Below are 20,021 nucleotides of genomic sequence, written 5' to 3'. Positions count from 1 at the left end.
GTTAGGAAACAAAAAAAGTGGTGTCGGTTGTCCTTTAAATATATAAAGGGAACTAAAATTAAACCCTTACTTTCATGCTTTCCAGTATGGCTGCACATTCTTTCTTCAGGACTCTACTTGGTTGCTGAATAGCCTGTGCCACTCCTCTTCTTATGTCACCAATCCGAATGGACATTCTGGCTACACCTCCCTGGCATACCTCATCATGCTCCTGGAACTGTAACCCAAGGGGTTGGTAAGAAAAAAAGTAAGAGTAAAAAAGTAAATAACATATAATTAAAAAAAAAAAACAATGACAACAATATGGCGGTGTGACCCTTATTCAAACTATGCAATGTTCTCTTGACTTTAGGAAATCAATGAATGTCCGTGATTTGGGGTTTCCAAGGATGATAATACTCATTTTTATTTATTTATAATAATAATAATAAAAATAATAATAATAATAATAATAATAATAATAATAATAATACATTTCATTTATAAGTGCCTTTCAAAACTCTCAAGGTCATTTTATACGGTCAGAGAAGTATTAATTTCATCATATGTTCATGATTGTGATTAATGCTAATACTGATACATTTCATTTATAAGCGCCTTTCAAAACTCTCAAGCTCACTTTACAGTCACAGGATCAGTTTTTCTGTGGGTGAGCGGCGGCAGCCACACGCGCCAGCGTTCACTCAACCCGGAAGTAATTCAAATAGACAGGAAGCTAGCTAGATAGCTAATAGATAGCTAGCTAGAGCGAGAGCTAATAGATAGCTAATAGATAGCTAGCTATAGCGAGAGCTAATAGATAGCTAGCTAGAGCGAGTGCTAATAGATAGCTAATAGACAGCTAGCTAGAGCTAATAGATAGCTAGCTAGAGCTAAAGATAATAGATAGCTAATAGACAGCAAGCTAGATCTAATAGATAGCTTTTTTTTGTATTGTATCACACTGAAAGTCATTCCTATTTTTGACTCCTCGCAGGAAGAATCATTCATTCACATTTCATTATGATGTCAAACTGTAAAAAATTGAAACTGTTGGTCTTACTTTATTATTATGAGTGATTCCTTTCTCATAATGTGCCAGAGCGTTCATGTAGTCTCCACTAGAACCACACACACAGAGGGGGGAGAGAGAGAACCAGATGATGCATCAGACATTAAACATTAAAGATCATAACAGGATTAGGATTATGTCTGCATGTATATAAATACATAAACTCCAGATGAACAGCATATTCTTTGGAGAGAAATGGAATCTGGTCTTCTGCTAATCCCTTAGCTAACTTCAGAGCGCTGTCCCAGTGCAGCAAGTCTCTTCTCATCTGAACAATCAAGACAATTTAATTTACAATGCTGAAGATCAAAAACTATGGACAGTTTATACTGTATGTATATGAATCTGTGAGTATGTATGTATGTATCTGACCTCCAAGGCAGCAATGGGGCAGCTTGAGGCTAAATAAAGGTCCTGAGCAAGACAGAAGTCCTCCAGGAACATGGCCAAGTGGCCTGCAAGTAAGTTATGATCCTCAATGCCCTATGAATGGGAACAAAATACATTTAGCATTTCCTCTTAAATTCACAAACTTCCTGTTTCATTTGTATCAAAAGCTAGTTTAAAGGACAACCGACATCACTTTTTGTCATCATCAGAAAAATATTTTATAGCATCTAAAATACCCAAAACACGCAGGCTGATATTTTTAGTCAAATGCAAAATACCAATAAAAATAACTTAAAGTGTCTAAAATCTGCAAAAAATTGAGCTGCAAATTGGGCATTTTCAGAAAGACCCGCCCCCAGTTCGGGACGTCACGCCAAGACGTCTTGCTCGAGAATCAAAACAATGGCTTCATATTCAGAGAATATGCTTTCTTGTTATACATCCAGTTATGAATATGATTCAAATAGTTCTGAAGAGGAAAGCATACACGTTTGCAATCGATTAAATAATTTATTCCGTGCCATTTTGAGGCAACATTGGGGGTAAATGTCTCACCCAAAAAGAGGCAGAAGAAAATGGCGACCTCTTGTAGACATGACAGCGTATTGCGTTTCCACAGGCTGATAAATTCCTTATATGGAGCTTGGACGCCCTCTTCTGGCGCAACACGAGGTTTTCAGACCAAACAAGCATTGACGCAACGGAAGGATTGCTACAATGTGTCTTTTTTTTCCGTCAGGGGCGTTCCTTCAGTGACGTCACGTACGGACTCGTCACCAACTCAAAAACAAGACTTCCGGAATATTCAGCGTGAGTCTTAAAACGTAAAATATAGCTATGTGCGGTGGAATCTTTGTAAAATATACTCAGTAGAAGTCGTTTGAAGCCATTTTACAAATTATGGACACAACTTGTCCGGAGACGTCGGTTGTCCTTTATCAAGTAATGTCCATATCTGCACCAGTCGTAAGTGTACCTGGATGGCTTGAAGTGACATCACCATTCCCACATTGCCACTCATGCGATTGAAGTGGATGGCGAGCTCAACCTCCATGTGAAGCAGGCACGCTTTGCCGATCTCTGCCTTCTCTGCCTCGTTGTCTTCGGTCAAGCACAGGTCCCAGGCCTCGTAAAACCTGGTGACATATGTGACCACAAGTCAGAATTGTCTCACCTTCATAAATAGAATACCAGCCACTGCTGTACTCAGAAGAAGATAGTAAAAAAAAAAAACCACACAAGTTAACCACAGAAATGTCGATCGATGAAAAGGTTTCTTCAGCCGTCATCTGTACTTCTTTGAAGGTGTCGGACGTTTCGCTTCTTATCCAAGAAGCTTCGTCAGCAAACTAAAGTCTTACTGGTAGTTTCAGCCCTATATATATATCCCTACTGTCCAGATGTGGTGGTGCCGGACTCTGCTATGATTGGTCCCTGCTCTCAGGTTGGGGGGAGCAGAGGACTATTCCCTGCGGCTCCACTGATTGCACCAAATTCCGGGATCGCCGAATCCCGGAATTTCTGCGCAAAGCAGAAAATCCTGGAAACTTGTGAATAGTGAACTGATGAAAAGTGGTGACACAATTTTAAGCCTCTGGCCACCTTCTAAATGAATACAAACTGACATTGCCAAGAAATCAAGTCCTTCCAATCAAAAGCAAGCACACCTTTTAAGCTGGAGAGCCTGTGTGAGCTGCTTGCCAAGTTCTGGTTGTGACCCAGATGGTGTGCTTGTTGAGTGTTCAAGGAAGGAATGTGTGCTCAGAGCCACTTCACTGATCTTGCCGCTCGCCGTCTGGCATGTCAGTACACCATTGTAAAGCAGCAAAGGCTTCTGGGAGGAGAGAAGAGGAGTGTACCCCACTAACACCACTCGTGGGCCTAGATGAACAGGAGGAGACGTGAAAACAGAGACATGAGTGCTGATCATCAATCACAGGATGACTGTGAATCGCACTGGCCATAACATTACTGATGTTAACACTTAAAGGACAACCGACACATCTGCACAAGTTGCGTCCATAATTTGTAAAATCACTTTAAATGACTTCTACTGAGCGCATTTTACAAAGATTCCACCAAATCTAGCTATATTTTACATTTTAAGACTGGCGCTGAATATTCAGGAAGTTTTGTTTTTAAGTTGATGACGATCCCGGAGTGACGTCACGGAGGGAACGCCCCTGACCGAGAAAGTGACACAAAATGCACTTTGGGTACTTTTTTTCATCTGAAAACACTATGTTGATCGCGAAATTAGGAGGAAAAGTACATAAATAACATGATGGTGAATCGTTGTGTGTCGCAGCTAATTGCGGTAACACGCATAAAGAAGGTGTAAGTTCACACAAATTCCCAGCGGACAAATCAGCCCATTAGCAACGGAGCTTGTGTGCCATCTTGGCGCTACATTGGAGTCCAGATCGTCACCGGTTTCAGTCATTTTTATTGGTGTTTTGAATTTGACTAAAACTACAAGCCTGCGTGTTTTGGGTATTTTAGATGCTATAAAACGTTTTTCTGATGTCAGTTAGGAAACAAAAAATGGTGTCGGTTGTCCTTTAAATAATATCAAAAAGGAAACCCATGCAACTTGGGTTTGGCATTTCCCTACCATATATGGTGGTTTTATGGACAGCGTAGGTGTAGACTTTATCATCATCGAAAGCTACAAAAGCTACCCTATCACCGTGCCAGTTGTCCCACAGCACTCCAGTGATGGTGGGGGAGAAGTTTGGAAGCTCAAGGCACAATTCCGCTGCCTGTCATGACAGAATATAAGAATTTGAACAGGGACCTAGGAGGCCAAATGGACAAAATATAAATGATTGGTTAATCACTTTCCTTTTATGCTTGGGATTGCTGGAGCCTATCCCTGCTGACTTAGTGCAAGGTATACTGTACATACAGGGTGGCCCAAAAAGATGCATACCCATGAAAATTTTAATTGTGGTTTTGATTAAAAAGCTATTTACAGTAAAGTCTCGTTATATCGATATTCAAGGGAGTCCGAAAAAATATCGATATAACCGGGACTATCGATATATCCGACCCTGTTTGCATGTAATTTTCTCCATGCGTGCATAGAAATAGTATCGATATAACCGGGACTATCGATATAGCCGATATCGATATAACGAGACTTTACTGTATTTCAAATTACAACCACACATTATTCAGTTTATGGAAGACCATCACCAGAGTTTATTTTTTTTTCTGTCAATTTTTAGTCAATTTATGGCGTACAGGTTTGCTTGCAACGAAATGGTGGACATTTGGAACACATCTTGGGAAAGCCATAAATTGGCTAAAAATTGACAGAAATAATTGAAACTCTGGTGAATGGTCTTCCATCAACTGAATAATGTGTGGTCGTAATTTCGAATAAATTGCTTTTTAATCAAAGCCACAATTGAAATTTTCATGGGTACGCATCTTTTTGGGTCATCCTGTACCTTGGACTACTGGTCAGCTGGTCTGCTTGGCTGGCAAGAGGTAAATTTTACTTTGAAAATCAAATGTCTCATGTCAAACAGCAACTTTTGATTACAAGTTGAGGTAGTAAAAACGTAAGACCACATGCTCACAAAAATGATTCAAAAAAAGCAAATGTCTTGCAAGAGATTCCCCTCTCTGGCCCTGCTGTGGATTTTGCTCCGAAGGCTTCTTCCGTAAGCAATTTTAGGTTTGTCCCTCACTGAACATACAAGTTGGGGTATGAGCCATGCCTTTGGCTTTGTTGCCTTCAATATGATTTAATATCACGTTGTACTGCAGTGAGATCAGATTGTTAATTTATCAGCAACAGCTACAATTTAAAGAGCCCTGGTCTGGAATTGGCTGTGTTGCCGGCTGGCCATAAGCATTCCAATTACCAAACACAAGCTATCCATAACCTTGCATAACCTATACCTATCTGACCTTCTTCAAATTTCTATTCCCTCTCGTTCCCTCAGATCCTCTTCCTCCCTCCACATCCGTGTGCCCCCCGGTGATGGGGGACGTAGCTTTCAGCTACCCTGCCCCAAACTCTGGAACTCACTTCCTCCCAACATCGATTCTCTTCCCACCTTCAAATCCCATTTCAAAATCCACCTATTCAAAATTACATTTTCTGTGTAGTTCTATCTCTTGTTTCTATTTATAATTGTATTTGATTTATTGTATTCTATTTATAATTGTATTTTATTTATTATTGTATCTATGCTCGTCTGTGGCTGTAAAGCATCCTTGAGAGCCTTGAAAGGCGCTTGAAATTAAATGTATTATGATGATTATTATTATTATTGTAGATACTCACACTTGAAGGGATGAGCAGGAAGCCACTTTTCTTATCATCAATGAAGACCAAACGTGTCCCATTCACATCTGGGAAAACTTTACTTAGTGCCACGGTGTGGCTGTAAGTGCTCACAGTTTCCCAATCCTCCACCAGGACACACACAACGTTACCCAACTGTAAGAGCAACAGACGGAACTCAGGAATGCAGTGAAGGAATTGAGAAACAGGAATTATGTATGTTTTCTTTTCTAAATGCAGATGATTAAAACGTGGATCCACGTGCAAGTGCTTTGGCTGTTGCTGAGCCTTACATCAGTGCCATAGTAGAGGAAGTCAGTGGTGAGAGAGTGGCAAAGGATTCGACCTTTTCTGTCATCGTCTGGGAACAATTTCATCTGCTTCCTCTCCTCCTGCTCACTTCCATCAATCTCGAAATCAAACAAGGAAACAAGCATTGAAATGATTTGTTGATAGAGATTAGACAGAATAAGAAGTTATCATATTTAAATGTTACATGCTGTTATAGCTTAGTGAACATGTGTGACTCGAGTACACAATGAAAGCACAGAAACCATCGGTCAATCTGAGTTCAACAGACACAGCCTCTTAAACTGTCATCTTCATCTAGGAGACCTGGCCTTGGACAGAATTTAGGACTTGGGAAACTCCTTTATCACAGGAGTAATTTACGACTTGAAACTCCTTCACAGGAAGAGCTCATTAGCCAGGTTACACATTTATCAGTTCATGGAAAAGACAATGTTTTATTGCTTACAGCTGTTCGCGCTTAGAACTCAAGGGGTGTGGTATTCTCATCAAGAACACTATGTTTTACTAATGTATCACTTAAATTTGCATATACTCTCAATAAATAGCTTGGCAGAGGGCTGCAGAATTCAGGCGTCTGTCATGAATGGCTGCGTCTCCTACTGGCAGTAAAAGACAATCTTTCTGTGTTCGAGCCTTTGTCCACAGTGTCCGACCGAACATCTCTGATATTTGTGTGCAACTAACTCACTCATAAGCTAATAGGCACAGAACATAAATAAATGTGACTTACCATGTGCAGTTGCACTTTACCATTAAACAAAGCGGCGGCATATTTTGCATTAAGACACATGTTGGCAACAGTCCCGAAGTACTCAATCTCCCTCAGTTTGGTAAAAGCTGAACAAAAATGGATGATTAAAACAAATTGTGTAGAGTGATCTGACAGAATGAACGATTGTTAAAAATGACACATACTAGAGTCTTGTTCAAAAAGTGGTGCGTAGAACCAGGCTTTGTTGTTCATACCAACAGCAACATGATAGGGTCCCACGGCGATGAAAGTTGGTTCGACTTCCACCTGTATGGCCACAGGAGGTATCTGCAAAACAACTGAGTTAGTAAGGCGCACCATGATTCCAGTGAGGAGTCTTTTGGGTTCCAATAGAATGCAAGTCCTCACCCCATGGTTTGATACTGTGACCTCCAGCAAAGATGTAAGATAAGCCAGTCTGGTTCCATAACTGTCCCCCAGAATAGGAAGCTTTGTGAGGAAGACATGAAGAGTGCCCCTCTGTGTAGAAACTGCCAACAGCTGGCCATCATCTGTCCAACTCAGCTGGTCCAGACCTTATTCGACATGGGAAATTAATTTTTGGGATACACACTTTTCGCCTTACACACTCTGTCTGGGAACCAATTAAGTTGGTAAGCCAAGGTATCACTGTACTGTACTGTACATGGATCAATTATCAGATACATAAAAATAAAGGAATACACAAGTCACAACCAGAGTAGAAAGCACTGAGAAGTAAAACTAAGACCAAGTCTGAGTCATACTGAGTCAAACGCCAAAGAGCACAAGTGAGTTTGTGAACAACAAAAAAAGTCTTCTAGATAGAGAAGGCCATCGATGAGAGACGTGGTTGGTACATTTCAAACTAATGTAATAGCAGGAAACGTACTCACCTTTTGTCTCATCCTCCAGCTGAATCACATTACTAATGTATTTGAAGTCAGAAAGATCATGGATCTTTATGCTGCAATGCACACAGTGATTTAGTTTGACTCATCCTACGTCGTAACCTCCATAAAGAGTTTATACATACCTGTTGTCCCCACAAGAGGCAGCCTTGTTTAACGCGGCTGAGATGGCAACACTGTTAAGACTGTCTTTATGATTCCTAGCCTGGCAGAGCTCATGCCCAATCTCTTTGACATGAGTGGAAATGACCACAAAGTACCCATGGGAGAAGCCAATGAGAATATAGCCATCACCAAACCTGATAAAGGTGGACGAAAATTACAGAGAATATTCAACAGTTGTGTTTTGCCACAATAGAAATAAAACAACATGCGTGTGTTTTTTGTTAATGCCCAAAGACATGATGTAATGTCGTATATGTGTGCCGTACCAGCGATAAGAGACGATGCGGCCATAACTCGCGTCAAACGCCAACTCGTACCAGTCTTCGGTATTGGCGATGCTGAAAAGGAACAACATTTTCTTGTCCACGCAGACACTCACCTAGAATATCAAATGCCATGTAGGTAAGCATATGCAATGCAATTCTAGAGTAATAATAATAATAATAATAATAATAATAATAATAATAATAATAATAATAATAATCTTCTTTATACATTTAAAGCTATCCATAACCTTCCCCCCCCCATACCTATCTAACCTTCTTCAAATTTCTATTCCCTCTCGTTCCCTCAGATCCTCTTCCTCCCCATCTCAGCACGCTGGGGGACAGAGCTTTCAGCTGCTCTGCTCACTTCCTCCCAACATTCGTAACATCGATTCTCTTCCCACCTTCAAATCACATCTCAAAACCCACCTATTTAAAATTGCATTTTCTGTGTAGCTCTTTCTCTTGTTTGTATTTACAATTGTATGTTATTTATTGTATTCTATTTGGGATTGTATTTTATTCATTATACTACCTATGCTTGTCTGTAACTGTAAAGTGTCCTTGAGGGCTTTGAAAGGCGCTTAAAATACATTTATACATTTCAAGGTCACTTTAAAGTCACAGGATCAGTTTTTCTAAACACACGGGTCACTTGAGCACTGATAAAAAAACAATGCAAGTGATGTTAGAATGTCTGATTGAACTGAGATCGCTGTAAATGCATTTTATTGACATATCACCGTTATTAGTGAAACTGAAACTCACAGTGTTCTCTCCTGGGGAAGTCCTTTCGCTGGTCTTCATCATTGAAAAGTAAACGTCTGCAGGTGCACCACGCAGTTTCATCTACGACAATATAAAAGCATGTCTGAAAATCCTACTGGACCCTCCGCACCCTGCCCACCACCTTTTCCAGCTACTCCCCTCAGGCAGGCGCTACTGATCCATGCGCACCAAATCCAGCAGACATTTAAACAGCTTCTTCCCCCAAGCCATTAACTCTTTGAACAGTAGCCCAAATGGAACTGTATAGTGCCTCTTTGCAGTTGTTTCATAATGATACTAGTGCAGCGTGTTCGACCGGAAACAAATTCTTTGTGTGTTCTACATACTTGGCGATAAAGATGACTCTGACTCTCTGACTGATGTCTGCTCACTACATTCAGCCACATGTGATTGGATTGGATTGGATATGCCTTTATTAGTCTCACAGTGGTTATTATTAGTGATTATTACGATCTCACGATCCTTGTTTATAGCTACGTCAGTTTCCCTTACACAGATCTCCAGTCATGTAAATTATATGAATTATCCGTATGTGAGGAAAGATGTACAGCTACAACGTGTTTAGTGTTTTCCATGTGACCACCTCTCGGATTGTGTCCCCCTCTTGATTGCTGATGCTCAGATTGTTGTCGTCGCAGCCAAGGGCCAGTAGATTCTGAGCACTCCAGCAGCCACAGGTTATTTTCTTGGTATGTTTGCCTACCATGCATGGCAACAGAGGTCAAAAGATAACTTGGAAACAGAGAAAAGAATGTCATGAAGCGAGTAGAATTCTGAAAACGATCATGCTTGTCGATGAAAAGGTTTCTTCAGCCGTCATCTGTACTTCTTTGAAGGTGTCGGACGTTTCGCTTCATATCCAAGATGCTTCTTCAGCGAACTAAAGTCTTACTGGTAGTTTCAGCCCTATATATATATCCGTACTGTCCAGACATGGCGGTGCCGGACTCTGCTATGGTACCTAACCATTTCATCGATGGACCGCTCCTGTACGACTGAGAGCTTACACAGACGGATCATGCTTGTCATTTACCTAAAATTGGAATCTTGTGTGAAGTCTGCTGATTGTAAATCAACAGTTTCCATTGGTGGTCCCATCTGCCAGACTCTGCTATGATACCTATCATAGCAGAGACCGGCACCGCCACCTCTGGACAGTAGGGATATATATAGGGCCGAAACTACCAGCAAAGTTTAGTTCGCTGACGAAGCCTCTTGGATAAGAAGTGAAACGTCCGACACCTTCAAAGAAGTACAGATGACGGCTGAAGAAACCTTTTCATCGATGGACCACTACTGTACGACTGAGAGCTTACACAGACGGATCATGCTTGTCATTTACCTAAAATTGGAATCTTGTGTGAAGTCTGCTGATTATAAATCAACAGGTTTCCTTTGGTGGTCCCAGCTGCCAGCAGAGGGCCAGTCTTTGACCACACAATGAGAGAAATGTGATCTCTGTCATGAAAATTGATTTGTTATTATTATACGGATGAAATGGTTCTGTTTGTCTGAGCAATATGGCAAATATGACTAATAAATGTTGAATTATTTTAAAAACATAATCTCAATCTCCATCACAAATTTGGTGGATTTATTTCCCATTTTCAGAACATCAATTTTAACCATAAACAGTGGACAGTCGGACAAATAAAGCTGGATTACACATTGAGCTTTGTAGGTAGTTGGAGTGTGTACCAAAGAAGAAACCGTTACTCTTGGTAACAATCAAGATAAAGTTCCAGAGAGGAGAATATATTTTCACGACTGAAAAAACATTGTAGTTAAAGGACAACCGACACATCCGGACAAGTTGTGTCCATAATTTGTAAAATCACTTCAAATGACTTCTACTGAGCGTATTTTACAAAGATTCCACAGCATGTAGCTATATTTTACGTTTTAAGACTTGTGCTGAATATTCAGGAAATGTTGTTTTCCAGTTGGTGACGATTGCTGACGTGACGTCACGAGAAAGCGACATTTTGGGTACTGTGTTTGGTCTGAAAACATCGTGTTGATGGCAAAATTAGAAGGAAAACACACAAATAACGCGATGGTGAATCATTGTGTGTTGCACCAAGACTACTATTTGATACTAGTTGACACAAATTCCCAGCAGACAAATCATCCCATTTTCAACGTAGCTTGGGCGCCATCTTGTGCATTTTCTGGGACGCTACATTGGAGTCCGGACGCCTCAAAATGATACAAAAGGACTTCTTTAATCGATTGCAAACATTCATGCTTTCCTCTTCAGAACTATTTGAATCATATTCAAAACTGGATGAGTAACAAGAAAGCATCTTCTCCGAATCTGAAGCTGTTGTTTTGATTCTAGAGCAAGGGGGCGGGGCCTTCTGAAACTCGCAATTTCCGGGGTCATTTTGAAGTAGTTTTGGGACACTTTAACTCATTTTTATTGGTGTTTTGCATTTGACTAAAAATATCAGCCTGCATGTTTAGGGTATTTTAGATGCTATAAAACGTTTTTCTGATGCCAGTTAGGAAACAAAAAAAATGGTGTTGGTTGTCCTTTAAGGCACTTATATACAGCCATTGCTCAAACAGTTCATCTAAATTGTATAAGACTGAAATCAAGTATACCTCATTCCACTGTCTATCTTTGAAGTTTTATTGACACTGGCATCCCATAAGTATATGGAGCTGGATTTTGCTGCTATCACTGCCAAAATGTCCCCATCCTTATCCCAGTCCATCCCCACACAGCGTCTAGGAAAGCAGGAAAAAGTGGAGGCTTATTTTCAAACACAATTTATGACTGAATTTTCGTAATCTTTTCTCCGACACATACCCCGGAAGACTGATTTCAGTCCACTTGTGTCCATGGCGATCAAATATTTTCACTGAGCTGTCAAGTCTGTTGGGTTGTATACATTGTGCATGGGTTTAGTCAGGTCAAGCATTGTATTTAACGTGGCATTCGTTTTCACTCACCCTGCAACAGCAATATAATTTCCAAGGGATTTCTGCCACTTGTACAATAACTTTGAGCCCATCCAAGCATTGTCGATGAGAGTAAAAATGCTCTATGGACACAATAAGGACATTTGAGTGAAGACCATATTCTAATGTAGTCACAAATAATAAAAGTATTTCGACAGACACAACATTCATTCATATTCCGGACTTCTTTGTGTTTACATCATGTGAAAAAGTGTAATTGCGTATAGATGAGCACACAGAGAGTTCAGAGTGACAAGAATCGATCATATCTTGTACCTCTGTACTTATTTTATAGTTGACATGAAAAGGCAATTCTACTATACACCTTATCATTATGTATCAAAAAGTTTCGTTATCAACTCAGCACTATTTTTTTTTACCAATTTGCTCGTTAAGTTAAAACATATTCTTTCCTTTTAACGTGATTATATTTTGCTAACACAAAATAAAGTCATTCACGCAATACCAACCTTCATTTTGATGTGATTAGATGTTCGTTCGATCTATTTTGTGCAGTGGTTTGAATTCACGAAGCCTCGCCTTGTTTAAAAGTATTTTCAAACTACGTTTGAACACGGGTAACTTGCAGTACACTGCAGCCACACGATGAAATAAATGCTTTGTGGAATACTAGAGAATAAGAAGACACCAAAGCGTCTGGAACAGAAGTCATAGCAACAGCTCAAGCCAATCGAGAGCTGTAAAGATCACTTCCGGTTTATAAACCGGATACGTATCTGAGTTGAGGAAGTTCTTCCCTGTCGTTTTCCGACTAGGAACATGAACTGAATGGTTAAGGATACAGTACTTTTTAATACGTAATAATAATAATAATAATAATAATAATAATAATAATAATAATAATAATAATAATAATAATAATAATCATAATAATAATAATAATAATAATAATAATAATAATAATAATAATAATAATAATAATAATAATAATAATAATAATAATACATTTCATTTAAAAGCGCCTTTGAAAACTCTGAAGGACATATTACAGTCGTAGAATAAGAACTTTTTAAAACATATTTAACTACGATTGTTGTTTTGAGAACTTTATGACAATTCATCTTCCTCGGGAGTTGGGAAGCACCCATGATGTCAGTGTAGTTGCATGATCTTATTCGTGATCGTTATTCTTCTTTCCTGCGGTCACACGGAAAACTATTAGTACGAGTGCCCCACAACGCAGTGGGGGTTTTGTGTGTGCGTGCGTGCGTGTGTTGGTTTATTTTTAGTGTATCTATAAGGAGTGTATTCAGTCAATCTTCACTGTCATTGCCTTTCATCGAGCATCTTCATCTTTATTAAGTTCAAGGAGTTTCTTTTCTGGATCCACAAGGGGGCACAAGCTAGTGTCTTATTGTGCCGGCCCCAAGTCCGGATAAACACAGACGGTTGTGTCATGAAGGGCCAGAACAAACATGCGAATCAAACATCTGAAGATGCAGGACACTGATTCGCTTTGGCGACCCCTGAAGGGAAAAGTCGAACGGTAAAGAAGATGAAGTATTGTACACTTTTGACCAAGACAATTCTCACTTTAAAAGTTGTCGTGAAAACAATTATGTGTTGGTATGGGTCTAAGTGTCTGTTAGTTTGGCTTGTGTGCCTGTCTCCTCCTTCGTGCTTAGCACAGTAGTACGCGCACTTGTCCCTCGTAGCACACTAGCATCCCGATTGGGAAATACTGTACTGTGTTACCGTGCTGCTTAAACATTCATAATTCATTTCATTTCCACAATCTAAAACGTTCATAATAAGAATAATACATTTCATTTTAAGCGCATTTCAAAGCTCTCAAGGTCACTTTACAGTCACTGATAATAAATAAAATACAATCACAAATAGAATACAATAAATAAATATACATATATAAATAGAAACGAGAAAGAGCTACACAGAAAATGTGATTCTAAATAGGCGGGTTTTGAGATAGGATTTGAAGATGGGAAGAGAATCGATGTAACGAATGTTGAGAGGAAGTGCGTTCCAGAGTTTGGGGGCAGGGTAGCTGAAAGCTCTGTCCCCCATCGTGCTGAGACGGACAGGGGGTCACACAAAGGTGGGGGGAGGAAGAGGATTTGAGGGAACGAGAGGGAATAGAAATTTGAAGACGGTCCGATAGGTATGGGGGGGAAGGTTATGGATAGGTTTAAATGTATAAAGAAGAATTTTAAATTTGAGTCTATATTTGACTGCGAGCCAGTGGAGCTCTTGGAGGACGGACGGAGGTGATGTGGTGAAAGGATGAGGTTCTGGTGACGATCCAGACTGAAGAATTCTGGTCGAGTTGAGGTTTGTGGAGAAGTTTCTGAGGGACACCAAAGAGAAGTGAATTGCAATAGTCAATCCAGGAGATGAAAGTACAATGACCCCCACTTCTTTAATTAATGTTGATTTATTAATTTTAATGACAAAAAATGTTTCTACTATCAAGTCATCAACATTTCACAGAACAGTATACTACTGAATAGTCAAGTAATTGTATACTGTATTCTATTCTACACTCATATTTTTTTTTTTAGTGCTGAAATTCAAAGCAGGGGTAGAAGCTTGAAAAGGTTGCTGAAATAACCAATCCGGGTACGAAAACAGTTGCTGTGTCCCACCTCCGCTGGGCACATGCCCCCTAAATCTGTCTGAGGGGTATATATATCCTGGGAAGTGGAAGGGAAGTCCCCTGGCAGCCAAAATGAAGTCTCTGGTCCATGCGTGCTGTGTTCTGGCTCTGCTGGCTCTGACTGCTGCAGGTATGGCTGAGAGGCTTTGGTGTTTGTGCTGCAACATGTCAGTGCAGAGGTGCTTTATTTTTGTGCAGTTTACACGAGGCATGTATGCGACCGTGTACACTGTAATGGATTGACTACACGGTAGATGTGTTGATTTAGTGTGGATACTAAATTAAAGCTCAGGAATAATACAGTGAACTGGCATAATGTACATTTGGAAATATTTTTAGCCAGAGGTCAAAAGATAACTTGAAAACGTATTAAGCAATCCAATTATATTGTACTGAAAAAGTTAACCATAATATTGAGGAGGTGCAATTTGGAGTTTTGAGGGTATAGAGTAGAAATGTCAGTCTGAGGTGGGACACCAAGTACTGTTGTGACTGATGCTTACGCTCACTCTCTTGGAGACGGAGTTGACAGATCGCCTTGGGGTCACAAAATAGCGTACCCTGCACACATCCACCCTTTCAAAAGACCATTTAATAATTGTGAAATTCCAAAATTTTCCACTGATTCTATCTTCATTATATTGTAATGTTACAATGTAACAATTATAGTAATTTTATTAAGTATGATACATCTGAACTAGCTGTAATAGGGTTCACGTACTATTAGTTTGCACTATAAACTCAATAAGCATACCCTTGTGTGCCCTTGAATAGCTTCATTTCAGACCTGGCAAACAGCTGAGGTCACGTCATGCATTTGTCAAGCTGAATTGTCACCAGATACTTGGCTCACTGATCTCTTTGTGACTTTCCAGAATACATCTATGCCTTTTTAAACCAACATCTACTCACAGATACACAGGGGGGACGGTTATACGCCAATCCAATCGTATTTCATTATCATGGCATTTAGATCAACCTCATTGTCTCATGTAAAATTGTTCATTTGTCTTGTTGGCATCACCGTGTCTACAACAGACATGATAAATCACGTAAATAACAAACACACACACAGAATGTACACCTTTGATTGCAATATTATCAATTCCCAAGCACGAATATGCATAATTTCAAATTGTGACCTCACACACACAACACACACACACACGCATTTCTGTTTCAATGGTTTTGTGAGGTCCGGATAACTCCAGATAAGGAGTGAGGACCACCGTTGCTGATAAGTTTAGAGAAGAACTAGTGTTACATTTGAACACTAAATGTCACCCCATTTCCCTTTCTTTAAAAACAAAGAAAAGGGGACTGGAAACTGAAATAACAGCAGGTACCGATTACTTTCTCTCCTATTTTTGTGTTTTGGTGCCAGGCTCATCCATCCCGGACGAAGAGCCTCTAGTGCCTTTCCGGCTCGAGGAGCACGAGGGAAACCTCTTCTCTTGTGGATGTGGCACAGCAGAGGACCATCCCAGCCAAAGCTCGTCTAACGACACCCCAGCCCCGGAGAGACCAGCCTGTCAACCTTGTACTCCAACATCAACTGCGTCTGAGAAAGAAAAAGCCTTGCTCTCACGACATGAAGAAGAACCATCTGAGATGGTGCAATCTGAGGCTTCCACCATTGAAGAAAACAGCACTGGAAGAAAACAAAGGGACAATGCTCCTCAAGACGTACGAGAGATGAAGAACCAAGAGGACGTGGCATCTGATGACCACGATGCATCCATTGTCGAGGGAACTAATGAAAATGAAACCGTTGGCAAGGTTACATCTTCTACGGGACAGGTCATGGATGAGGAACAAACAAGGGAAGACACAGAGGAAGAATTGCCAAGAGATGAAGTAGTTACCTCTCATGGTGCTGATTCAGAATATGAGGAACTGTTTCAGGAAACAGATGAGAAGACACAAATGGGAGAAGTAGCTACGGAGGAAATTGTGTTCAAAGATGTCCTGGAGGAGGAAACTTTTAAAGGTGCTGAATTGGAGCCCGAGGACATTTTTGGTATGAGTGGTAAGCCAAAAGTGACATCTGAAACCGAAGCACAGTTAACAGATGATGATAGCGAACACCAAGTTTTGTCAGAAGCTGAAGAACATGAAGTTGACCCAGAAATGATACCAGAATCTGAAGCAACATATGAGCCAGCCACAGACGCTATACCAGAGCCTGAAGCAGAACATGAAGCTGAACCACAACGAGAAGAAGAAGATGACGATAATGTTGAAGCAAAAGTCATATTAGAACCTCAAGAAGAAAAGTCAGAAATGACAAAAAATAAAATTGGACCAGAAGTTACACTTGTTCCTGACCCAGAAGTGATTTCAAAGCAAGAAGTCATTCCTAAGACACAGGTCAACGAAGAAGTCACAGCAGATCCCAAATCAGTGGACAAACTAGGAGAAGAATCATCTATAGAGGCTTTTGAGGTTGAAGGTACTCCCGAGGAGCTCAAGGAGTCTGCGCATGCCAAAGGTACAGTACAGCATGATACATGATAAATTTAGAGAAGACTAGTGTTACATTTGAACACTAAATGTCACCCATTTCCCACTTGAACTTCTTTAAAAACAAATAAATAAAAAGTGGACTTGCAACTGAAATAACAGCAGGAGTGAGGACTCTGAATGGCTACATTCAAAGTCCTCATCTCTGTAGTGAATTTGGTTAAAATATCATTTTACTTTTTGCAGTATGAACTTTTTCCTCTCATTAACCACGCACACACACATAATCACACACAGTGAGTAAAAAGTGTGTGTAGCCAAATGAAATGAAAATACACACCAAAAAATCATTTTGGCTGAATTTGTGAGGACATACATATTTTGATAAAACAGCAAAAACCTTCACTAAATCGCCATGGTGGAATGAACTTCAATTTGTACAACTTACTTCTTAGGCAACATAGGCTTAGTTATACTGATGAAGTGATAGCAGAGCAAATGGAGCAATCAGGCCAGTCATCGACCTCATATTCAGGCGGGACAATAGAAGTAGTCAGTGTAGCCGCAGAGTAGTCCTCTACTCCCCCCAACCTGAGAGCAGGGACCAATCATAGCAGAGACCGGCATCGCCACGTCTGGACAGTAGAGATATATATAGGGTCGAAACTACCAGCAAAAGACTTTAGTTCGCTGACGAAGCATCTTGGATAAGAAGCGAAACGTCCGACACCTTCAAAGCAGTACAGATGACGCCTGAAGAAACTTTTTCATCTTAGTAGGGTTATAGAAAATTGTTGCCAGGGCCTTTGTATAGGCCACATCAGACATTTTTAAAACGCTTACCTATTTGTAACTGCAATTAATGGATCAAACATTTAAAGGACAACCGACGTCTCCGGACAAGTTGTGTCCATTATTTGTAAAATGGCTTCAAATGACATCTACTGAGCGTATTTTACAAAGATTCCACCGCATATAGCTATATTTTACGTTTTAAGACTCGCGCTGAATATTCCGGAAGTCTTGTTTTTGAGTTGGTAACGAGTCCGTACGTGACGTCACTAAAGGACCGCCCCCGACCGTAAAAAAGACGCATTGTCGCGGTCCTTCCATCACGTCAATGTATTTTGCTGTACTTGTTTGGGCTGAGAACCGTGTTGCACCCAAAAGCCGCCAGAAGAGGGCATCCAAGCTCCATATAAGGAATTTATCAGCCTGTGGAGGTGGCCATTTTGTGCCTCTTTTTTTTTGGGGTGATAGATTTCTCCCCAATGTTGCCTCAAAATGGCACAAATAAATTTTTGAATCGATTGCAAACATGTATGCTTTCCTCTTTAGGACTATTTGAATCATATTCATAACTGGATGTGTAACAAGAAAGCATATTCTCCGAATCTGAAGCCATTGTTTTGATTCTGCAGCAATGCAAGACGTCTTGGCGTGACGTCACAAACTGGGGGCGGGACTTTCTGAAAATGCCCAATTCGCAGCTCAATTTTTTGCATTTTAATAAAAATATCATACTGCGTGATTTGGGTATTTTAGATACGATAAAACGTTTTTCTGATGTCAGCTAAGAAACAAAAAAGTGACGTCGGTTGTCCTTTAAATGTTAAGACTTATGGCAGTAAAGAGATCTTTCTCAGCTTCCCGTCTTTCTTTCTCAGCCACTTCAATCCCAATGAACATGATACTGTGTGTGGCTAACGTGGAATTAGCGACAACCTCTGGTACAGAAATAAACAGACCAAAATAGCAAAGGAAGCAAATAGACTGATAGATGTGCTACAGAATGATAGACTAGTCAACCGTGTTCTGAGCACAGGTGGTACACTCACTTGGAAGCATTTGACATCAGGGTTGCATTTCATTGCTCTTTTGGTTTGTATTAAAAAAAAATCATCTGAATCATAAATGCCTATGTTTCATTATGATTCCCTAAATTGATGAACCCGTTTTCAGAATATCAGTTTTGCTTTTTTTGAATATTGCTGTGCTGATGACCATTTTGTGTTTGAGAGCCTTTTACTTATTGAGTTGCTTGTTACATAAGTCTTCTTGTGCCGGTCCAAAGCCCGGATAAATACAGAGGGTTGTGTTCGGAAGCTTGCCCAAAACTTTATTATTATTATTATTGTTATTATTAAGAATGCTGACTGATTGTCTACTCCACCAATCAGGAAAAGCAAATGAGGCTCAGACATTGAGGGACCGTTCCCATATTGAAGACACGCTGCGACTGGCTGCTTCTGAACCCTCGGCCCAGTTATCAGGTAAGGAACCGAATAAAACTCTAAATCTGAAACCTAGTAAACATACACCCTCAACATTTTTAATTCCACCCAGGATGTTTTTTTTTTGTTTGTTGTTTTTATTTCCCCCACCCTAAAACCCCCTGTGGTTTAAGATCAGGGAATGTAATTTATAATTCTAAACTAAGCCCTTTGAGACTTTACTGTTATTAAAAGCTATTGAAATAAATATGCCAGTGTGCACTCAAACACATTCCCCAAAATGTCTCTTGACCATTTTTTGACCTGTCATGATCTTAACATTTTTTTGTGTCCAGCTGCAATGAAGAAGCTACTGAACATCTACCACAAAGCCATCAAACCAGTGGAACAAGCCTTCAAGTACAATGAACTCAGGCAGCATGAAGTCACAGGTTAAAATCTATTTGCTATCTATTCGCTATCTAACTAGCTAGGTGGCTACCTAGCTAGCTATTTACATTTCATTCATAAGCGCCTTTCAAAACTCTCAAGGACACTTTACAGTCACAGGATATTTTTTCTGCGGTTGAGCAGCGGCAGTCACACGCGCCAGCGTTCACTCAACCCGGAAGTAACTCAAATAGATGGAAAGCTAGCTAGCTAGATAGCTAGCTAATAGATAAAGTAATAATAATAAATGTCATTTATAAGCGCCTTTCAAAACTCTCAAGGTCACTTTACAGTCACAGGATCGGTTTTTCTGTGGGTGAGCAGCGGCAGCCACACACTCCAGCGTTCACTCAACCCGGAAGTAACTCATACAGATAGG

General features: G+C 40.2%; 2 protein-coding genes across 9 annotated transcripts in view; one reads left to right on the top strand and one right to left on the bottom strand.

Annotated features, from left to right (window-relative positions):
- The window catches only part of wdr19 (WD repeat domain 19), a 31,853-nt gene extending 19,286 nt beyond the window's left edge, over nt 1-12,567 (bottom strand). For all 7 annotated transcript variants that reach the window (XR_016116316.1, XR_016116317.1, XR_016116318.1 and 4 more), the window contains exons 1-22: nt 12,352-12,567; nt 11,873-11,964; nt 11,730-11,795; nt 11,522-11,647; nt 10,257-10,372; nt 9,498-9,613; nt 8,894-8,974; nt 8,126-8,238; nt 7,820-7,993; nt 7,680-7,750; nt 7,174-7,340; nt 6,969-7,092; nt 6,784-6,890; nt 6,035-6,151; nt 5,742-5,897; nt 4,056-4,203; nt 3,109-3,322; nt 2,418-2,577; nt 1,424-1,534; nt 1,210-1,319; nt 1,043-1,100; nt 71-217 (exon numbers count right to left, since the gene is read on the bottom strand). Coding sequence is in view for 4 of the 7 variants with exons in the window: in XM_089006979.1 (XP_088863105.1) it covers nt 71-217; nt 1,043-1,100; nt 1,210-1,319; nt 1,424-1,534; nt 2,418-2,577; nt 3,109-3,322; nt 4,056-4,203; nt 5,742-5,897; nt 6,035-6,151; nt 6,784-6,890; nt 6,969-7,092; nt 7,174-7,340; nt 7,680-7,750; nt 7,820-7,993; nt 8,126-8,238; nt 8,894-8,974; nt 9,498-9,613; nt 10,257-10,372; nt 11,522-11,647; nt 11,730-11,795; nt 11,873-11,964; nt 12,352-12,357 (2,580 nt within the window). In the remaining 3 variants the exon portion in view is untranslated. The remainder of the gene's footprint in view (nt 1-70; nt 218-1,042; nt 1,101-1,209; nt 1,320-1,423; nt 1,535-2,417; nt 2,578-3,108; nt 3,323-4,055; nt 4,204-5,741; nt 5,898-6,034; nt 6,152-6,783; nt 6,891-6,968; nt 7,093-7,173; nt 7,341-7,679; nt 7,751-7,819; nt 7,994-8,125; nt 8,239-8,893; nt 8,975-9,497; nt 9,614-10,256; nt 10,373-11,521; nt 11,648-11,729; nt 11,796-11,872; nt 11,965-12,351) is intronic.
- Nucleotides 12,568-13,097: 530 nt separating this feature from the next.
- The window catches only part of srla (sarcalumenin a), a 13,553-nt gene continuing 6,629 nt past the window's right edge, over nt 13,098-20,021 (top strand). The window contains exons 1-4 of one of the 2 annotated variants that reach the window (XM_089006981.1): nt 13,098-13,388; nt 15,901-17,007; nt 19,160-19,252; nt 19,549-19,644. In XM_089006981.1, the coding sequence (XP_088863107.1) occupies nt 16,128-17,007; nt 19,160-19,252; nt 19,549-19,644 (1,069 nt within the window). In that variant the 5' untranslated portion in view covers nt 13,098-13,388; nt 15,901-16,127. Of the gene's footprint in view, nt 13,389-14,547; nt 14,647-15,900; nt 17,008-19,159; nt 19,253-19,548; nt 19,645-20,021 lie in introns of those variants that run through there. The other variant, XM_089006980.1, reaches the window with a different exon arrangement.

The sequence above is a fragment of the Hippocampus bargibanti genome, linkage group LG10, assembly GCF_051943395.1.
Source record: "Hippocampus bargibanti isolate YZ-2025 linkage group LG10, ASM5194339v1, whole genome shotgun sequence".
NCBI lineage: Eukaryota > Metazoa > Chordata > Actinopteri > Syngnathiformes > Syngnathidae > Hippocampus > Hippocampus bargibanti.
Note: the sequence above shows the minus strand (reverse complement) of the source record. Positions and strands in the feature narration are given on the sequence as shown.